The sequence below is a fragment of the Nicotiana tabacum genome, chromosome 16 (genome assembly GCF_000715075.1).
Source record: "Nicotiana tabacum cultivar K326 chromosome 16, ASM71507v2, whole genome shotgun sequence".
In the NCBI taxonomy this organism is placed as follows: Eukaryota; Viridiplantae; Streptophyta; class Magnoliopsida; order Solanales; family Solanaceae; genus Nicotiana; species Nicotiana tabacum.
In genome coordinates this window covers 138,849,116-138,857,145 of record NC_134095.1, presented here as the reverse complement: position 1 = coordinate 138,857,145, position 8,030 = coordinate 138,849,116, and the positions used below count along the sequence as shown (strand labels likewise).

The 8,030-nt window shown below is 37.1% G+C and overlaps 1 protein-coding gene across 1 annotated transcript; it reads left to right on the top strand.

The window, feature by feature from the left end:
- The first annotated feature begins 827 nt into the window (after positions 1-827).
- On the top strand, positions 828-2,006 carry LOC107829104 (uncharacterized). Its single transcript, XM_016656548.2, has 2 exons — positions 828-1,289; positions 1,650-2,006. The coding sequence occupies exons 1-2, from the start codon at positions 828-830 to the stop codon at positions 2,004-2,006; spliced, it is 819 nt and encodes a 272-aa protein (XP_016512034.2).
- The last annotated feature ends 6,024 nt before the right edge of the window (positions 2,007-8,030 follow it).

Sequence of the window (8,030 nt, the reverse complement as noted above, 5' to 3'; positions counted from 1 at the left end):
ATGAGAGGATTCAAATGTGGCAGTTGGTGAGAAATGGGATAGGGTTCGGGGTGTTTGGGAATTAAAAAAGGAAAGGGGAAATTCTGGCCGTTGATCAAAATGATCAACGAACTGGATTAAAAGGGGAAATTGGGTGGGTTGTATAAGCGGGTTAGGGCCCGGTTATTTTAGGAATTGGGCTGGACCATTTGAATTTGAAATTGGGGTTAATTGGGGCTGATTTTAGGCTAAAATTGAAATAAAATTGGGCCGGTATTTAAAAAGCCATTTTCTCCCTTTTATTTTATAAAAAATAGTAAAATAATTTCTGAAAACAAATTGAAAGTACTAAATTAATTAATAATGTATAAATATTAAATTAAAAATATTGGAATCAATTTTTTAATTATAAACGTAATTAAATCTTAAGATAGGAACCAAGAAGTGCTTGTACTATTGAGCACAGTGAAGGATGTAGCAGGAAGTGTTGTTCCATCGAACAATACACAGCTGTTGACCAATGAACATGAAGAAAAATATGCTAAACTTACCAATCAGGAAAAAGATGTTGAACTTACCAATCAGGCATATGATGTTGTGACATCAAAAGAAGCAATATAAGCACATGACCAAGTTGGACACGCAGAACTTAAAGGTAGAGACATGGATGAGGAATCCACTACACAAAATTTCCTTAATGTTGCCAAGCAGGGTGATCTGTCGCCATGGCTTATTGATATTGTAAAATTTGCAACAAAAGGAAAAAAGAAACAGTCAAAACAGACTTCTACTGTCCCAGCAAGTGGAGTACAAACAAGGAGAACACTATCCAAACCCCAAAACATTTAATGGATGCAATTATATGGAATGTCAGGTCAGTAAATACAATGCAAGCATTTGAAAGGCTGATTACAATGCACAGAAAACATCACTTTGAGTTCATAGGAATCCGTGAGCCTATGCAACAGTCTCACAAAATGGAGAGGTATAGAGCAAGAATTGGTTTGGCACAGGCTGTGGTGAATGTATCAAACAAGATTTGGGCTTTTATTGATGAAATATTTGAGGTTACTATTCTATATAACATGACTCAACAGCTGACTTTGAGATTAACGCACACTGAAACACATGTTGAGCTCATCCTTACACTAGTTTATGCTAAATGTGATCGCATTGAAAGAATTGAACTATGGGATTCTTTGTATGCAATGGCATCAGATATGACGGTACCATGGCTAGTTGGAGGCAACTTTAATGTGATATATGATGAGGAAGAGAAATTTGGAGGCTTACCAGTTTCTCTCATTGAAGTAGATAACTTTAGGCACTACATTAATACCTGCAACTTGACAAATTTAGGATTAAAAGGAAGCATATTTACATGGTGAAATGGAAGATCAGAGGAAGACTGTATTTTTAAAAGATTGGACAAATGTTTTGGCAATCATGAATTGCAACAGACCTTTCCTGGATTGGAGGTAACTCACCTATCCAAAATTGGGTCTGATCATTGCCCAATGCTGCTGAAATGTGATATAGAAACTCCTCCAATTAAGAAGTCATTCAGATTTCTTAACTTCTGGACTAAGCATGAATCCTTCAAAGATGTAGTAAAGGAGAATTAGAATGCTGATTTTAGTGCTAACCATTTCTGCATTTTTAACTACAAGTTAAAGAACCTTAAGAAAGCACTATCTACCTGGAGCAGAGCTACATATGGGGATATATTCCAGAAGATTGCAAGCCTGGAGGAGGTGGTCTTGGTTCATGAAAGGCAATTTGAAGTCAATCCTACACAGATGAACAGACAAAGATTACAACAGGTACAAGCTGAAATGATTAAATATCTTGCATTAGAAGAAGCATTTTGGAGACAAAAAGCTAGCATGTTATGGTTCAAAGTTGGCGATAGAAACACTAAATTCTTCCATGCTCAAGTTAATTGGAGAAGGAAGAGACTGAAATTATCAAGGATCCAGAATAGCCTTGGTAACTGGATTGAAGAAGATTACTTAATAGCAGAATAAGCACTAAAGTTCTACAAGGATCAATTTACTGAGAGCGAAGTTCCTAATGCTTTTGATATTCTAAATCATGTACCTTCAATGGTAGATAGTGATCAACATGAAAGATTGATGGCTTTGCCTTCCAATGAAGAAGTGAAGAGAGAAGTTATGGGGTTGAATGGGGACTCAGCAGGTGGACCGGATGGCTTCACTGGAGCCTTTTACCAAACATGCTGGGAAATCATTGAAGAATATGTAGTAGGCATGGTCAAGGCTTTCTTTTGCAGTCAGCAATTGCCAAAGAGTGTGACACACACAAACCTGGTTTTATTACCAAAGAAAAAAGAAGTTATGACCTTTGCAGACATGAGACCAATCAGTCTCAGCAACTTTGTTAACATGATTTTCTCGAGGGTTATTCATGAAAGGTTGGTTGAATTTTTACCAAACTTAATCTCACAGGAACAGGCAGGTTTTGTGAAGGGAAGAAGTATAGTTGAGAATGTACTGTTAACTCAAGAAATCATTACGGATATTAGGTTGAGAACAAAAGCAGGCCCAAATGTTGTGATTAAGCTCAACATGACAAAAGCTTACAATAGGCTATCATGGCTATTCCTGACCAAAATGCTAAGGAAGATGGGATTTCCTGAAGCGTTTATTGGATTGATCTTTGATTTGATTTGGAATAATTGGTACTCTATTCTTATAAATGGGCAGCCAAATGGTTTCTTCAAATCTTCGAGGGGAGTTAAGCAGCGTGACCCTTTGTCACCAACCCTATTCATTCTACCAGCAGAAGTAATATCTCGGGAATTGAATTCACTACACACTAACCTGTATTTCTGTGGATTTGGAATGCCAAAATGGAGCCCAAAAATAAATCATCTATCATACGCTGATGATACAATCATTTTCTCCTCATCTGATGAAACTTCACTGAGACTTGTCATGGAAGTTTTGCAAACTTATGAATCATCGTCTTGTCAACTGGTGAACAAAGCCAAATCTGCCATATACCTACATCATTTAATGAATAATGAGGTTATTAACAAGGTTGAAAGGATTACAGGTATAGGAAGACAATGTTTCCCTATGACCTATCTTGGTTGCCCTATTGTTTATGCAAGAACAAGGAGTGACTATTACCAAGGATTAATCACTAAGGTCATCGACAAACTGCAGTCGTGGAAAGGCAAACTCCTATTTGTAGGAGGCAGAGCTGTATTGATCGCAAATGTCATGCAGAGTATCCCAATTCATATGTTGTCAACAGTTAATCCACCAATTTATGTGATCAATAAGTTACATAGCATTTCTGCCAAATTCTTCTGGTGCAGCAATGTGGGATGCAACTCTAGACATTGGTCATCGTGGACTAACCTTTGTATGCCTTATGAGGAGGGAGACATAGGCTTCAGGTCCCTACATGATGTATCCAATGCACTATTCTGTAAATTGTGGTGGAATTTCAAGACAAAGCCTAGTTTATGGAGTGCATTTATTAGTCAAAAGTACTGCAAGAAACTAAATCCAGTAATTGTACCTTGGAAGCGTGGATCCCACATGTGGAGAAAAATGCTAGAATGTAGGGACTTGATTGAGCATCAAATCTACTGGAAACAGAGAATGGGATCAGCTCAATTCTGGTTCGACAATTGGACTTAGCTGGGAGCCTTATATTTCCAAGTGTCTGCAGAGTTTGGTATCGATGAGGATATTCACAATGTCAATGATCTAGTTAAAAATGGTATGTGGAACTTGGAAAAAATATTTCAGACTTTACCTGAAGATTGTGGCAAACCACATTATGCAGAATATTAGACCACCAAACGAATGTGCAGAGTTAGATACACCATTCTGGATGCTTGAAACAAGAGGTCATTTTTCAGTGAAGTCTGCATGGGATTACCTGCGAAGAAGAGACAACCCAAGATTAGCTTACAAGATGATATGGGTCAAAGGCTTACCTTTCAAGATATCCTTCTTCCTGTGGAAGTTGTGGAAAGCCAAGCTGTCACTTGATGATTTCTTGTGGAAAATAGGATACTCTATGCCATCTAAATGTTGGTGCTGTGCTGATCCTAAGGAGGAGTCGTTAATACATTTGTTCTTCACATCCAACGCAACTAGGAGTGTTTGGAATTACTTCCTGAGGAGAGCAGGAATTGCATTACAAGTGTTATCATTACAACAAGCAATTACAAAGTGTTGGACAACACCAGTTGTACCTAGATTGAAGCCTATCATGCAAGCACTGCCAGCGTGTATTGTTTGGGAGCTATGGAAAAGGAGGAATTCACTGAAATATGGGGATGTTGTATGTGTCAACAGGGTAATTTATCAAGTTTCACCCACAATTCAAGCTCTAGTGAAACTCAGGAAACCAGGCATTTACGTACCTCATAAATGGCAAGACTTACTGCATACTTTAGAGAATTATGTTCCTAAATTGAGGTGGGAAAAGGTGTTATGGGAGCAGCCAAGTAATGGTTGGATCAAAGCCAATACAGATGGGGCATCAAGAGGGAATCATGGCAGGAGTGCAATTGGGATAGTTCTCAGGGATGAATTTGGAGATATCAGATATGCAACAAGAAGAGAAATAAAGGAGGGATCTAATAATGAAGTAGAGGCGACAGCATTAGTAGAGGCAATGAGAATGTGTAGAGCAATGAACTTCAGCAACATTTGGCTATAGACAGACTCATTGATGCTTAAAAACATTATAGATGGACTGTGGAAACCACCTTGGAATATTGTAGATGCAGTATAGGAAATCAATAGTCTCAAAGAGAGGTGTAATTTCAAAATATCCCATATATTTATAGAGGGAAACAAACTAGCAGATCACCTTGCAAACTATGCTCTTGACAGTGGTAACATCGAGAGTTCTGATTTCTAGGAACTTGATGTATCGAGCAGGAGGATGGTAAATGAAGATAAGCTACAATGTCCAAAACTGAGAATAAGAGTTGCAAGAAACTTGAGAAAGAAAGGGAAGAAACAAAGGACAACATGGGGATATTCAATAACATTTCTTACCTTTTTGCATGTACTAAATTTGTACTGTTGTACTTTGTTGCCAAGAAATCTCCAGTGGTGGTATTAATGCAATGCATTCTTTCCAATGGAAGTAACTTGCAGCTGGGCAGTGATACAAACCATGGAAGCATCAACAAACAAGAAAAAAACTTTGTTACTTTGTCAAGAGAACTCAAAAGGATAGAAAAAATATGGAGATTAAGAATTGGATCCAGATGTTTTAAGAGAAAGGACAGTTGGGAGTTCACGTCATTTTAAGTCAAAGAATTAGAAATGTGCAGGATCAGCTTAACAATTTGAGCGTGACATTGGTTTCACAACACCATATGCACCAGCATCACTCGAGAGAATAAAAAAGCAATGGTCACAGCTTTTTGCACTGCATGTTTGTCTTCATTGGCATCTCAAGCGTAATCCAAGAAAGGTGGTCTATGTTGGAGGCTGTGAGCACAATGTCACATGGGAGAGGGTAGTCTGGAAAAAGGTCATAGGCATCAGTGAGAGAGTCATTGCCAATTCAACAGCTAGGTGCACGTTTGGAACACTGAAAAAGAAGCTCGACAAATGCAATGGACAAATTGAAGAGAACCGTTACGATAAGTTATTGCAGCAACACGTATTTTGGCGAGCTTTTACTTGGTACGATGCAAAAGAGACAAGCCACGATGAAGTTCAAAAGCACACCTTTCATCGAGCACAACATCAATCGATAAAGGCATTGGATGGTCAACAATCATGGGGGAACAAGCGTGACTTGGAGGAAATGCTAGGCACTAAACAAAGGCCAAGACAGTTTTTAAATTCTATAATCCACGACTGCACTTTGGGAAATAAAAGAATGGGCACTAAAGTACAATGGAAGCTTTTGTATTGTTTAATGCACGCATATATCACACCCCCATATGCACGAATATTGCCATGTGAAGCTACAAATCTCAAGAATTCTTTTAAGACTATCAAATGGGGTAATTTGAGGCATCTTGGATTATTAAATTGGTCAAAAGAAGGGGCCAAAGCATGGGTGTTTCATGGTCTCACGTGCTGGAGGGTCAACTGGACATTGAGCATTTTGGAAAATGAACGAATGGAGATTAAAACTGCACACTACATGACCCAATTTTCATTGGGAATTCAACAGCCTTTGGGAGTAGGAAATAAGGGCCTTTTTTATTCTAACAACGTTTGCTTTTGTAGGGGCTATCTGGGAATATAAAAATGTTGGCATTGTAAAGTGGAGCTCACTTTTCTTCAAGAAAATATGGAAAACAAAAAATAACTGGAGCGAAAAAAATGTGCTCAAGTGGAAAAGTTACGGTCAAGTTTGTCTATTTTTTAATGAAATTTCAATTGGTGGTATTAATTCTATGCATTTATTCCAATGGAAGGGATTTAAAAATAGGCAAATTAATATCCACGAGGAATAGTACTCGTATGAAGCAAAACCCATACAGGCGTGTCTGCTATTGAAAAGGATGTTCAGCACTTTTGAAATTACTGTATTGATGGGGATATTTGAAAACATGGGACAAAAACTAGTGCTTTCCTCTTGGAACATTAAAAAGCTAACATTGGGTGGAGGAGATTGTACATTTTTTAATACATAGATCATCTCCCAATCTTGGAATGCAAGACCAACGCATCCAATTGAAGATGAAGTCATGCACATGGAGATTTTTAAAATAATACCACTGAAGGGAATTTTCAATAAAACAAAGTGCTGGAGCAGTTCTCTCTTCAATGCATGCTTCAGTGTACAAATGCCTATAAAGAAAGCAGTAGCATTTTTAAATAGAATTTGTGACTGGAACAATTCTATTTTAATACATGCATGCTTCATTGGAAGCTTGTGGTGGCTGAAACAACGGTCCAAGGAAGCACATGCTCCCATCAAAACGAATCGAAAGACCCCTGTTTACACATGACTACTGTTATGCATGAAAGGGGCTACTTTTGCAAAGCATGGAACTAGGAAGTAATTTGATACAAGAAGAGGCTACAGATATACAAACAATTAATTTCACGACGGAACAAGGACGCTATGAACTGGAGATACAACGTGTACATGGACTCAATTGGGCTAGTTTTTACAATTACAAAGTTTAGTAGGGATAATGTGATATCAATTTGAGTATTACGCTCATTCTTGATATTAGGTTACATTACAATGCAAAGTTTATTTCCTTCATTGTAAGAAGACAATGACAAATTTGTACTTTGATTTTTATCAATAAAAAACTAGCCCTAGGCGTTGGCCTAGCGGATTGCCAAAAAAAATCTTAAGATAGGCTAAAATTGCAATTATATGCAATTTAGCTTTAAAAATACTAAATAAATTTGTAAAAAATGCGTAAAAATTACCTTAGCTATGTTTTGGTATAAATATGAGAATAAAATAAATTATTCATCAAAATAATGATTTTGGGAATAATTATTAGTTTTTGTACTGCTAAAATAGGGCAGTAAATTGATTTAATTTTTTTTTAAATTAGGAAAAATACTAAAACATTTGGATATACTTATGTATGCATACATAGGATATTTTGAAAGTATTTTGCATAAATAAAATATACAGGGAAAAATTGGGTTTCAACAGTAGTCCCAAAGTAAACATCTAGTACATGGGATCTACCGAGTGTTGTCCCGTAGTCCCAAATAAAAATGTGTAGGGGGATCTACCGGAATACCGATCCATAGTCCCAAAGTAAACAAACAGGTGGGGGGATCTCCCCGGATACCGTCCCGTAGTCCCAAAGTAAACAAATAGCAGCAACACGAAGAATATTCAGTTCAATCAAATTTTCTACCTAGGTAAAACAGGTATTCCTAGCCTAGCATGTTGTACAGAATTCAAATAAAGCAGTTTGAACAAATGAAGCAATTAAGTCACTTAGACATGATTCCCTAATCTAACAGTAGATTTAAATTGCAAGTAATGTATAATAAGAAAGAAAAACACAATTATAGTTACTTAATGAAAATATGATTTTCAACAATTAGCAC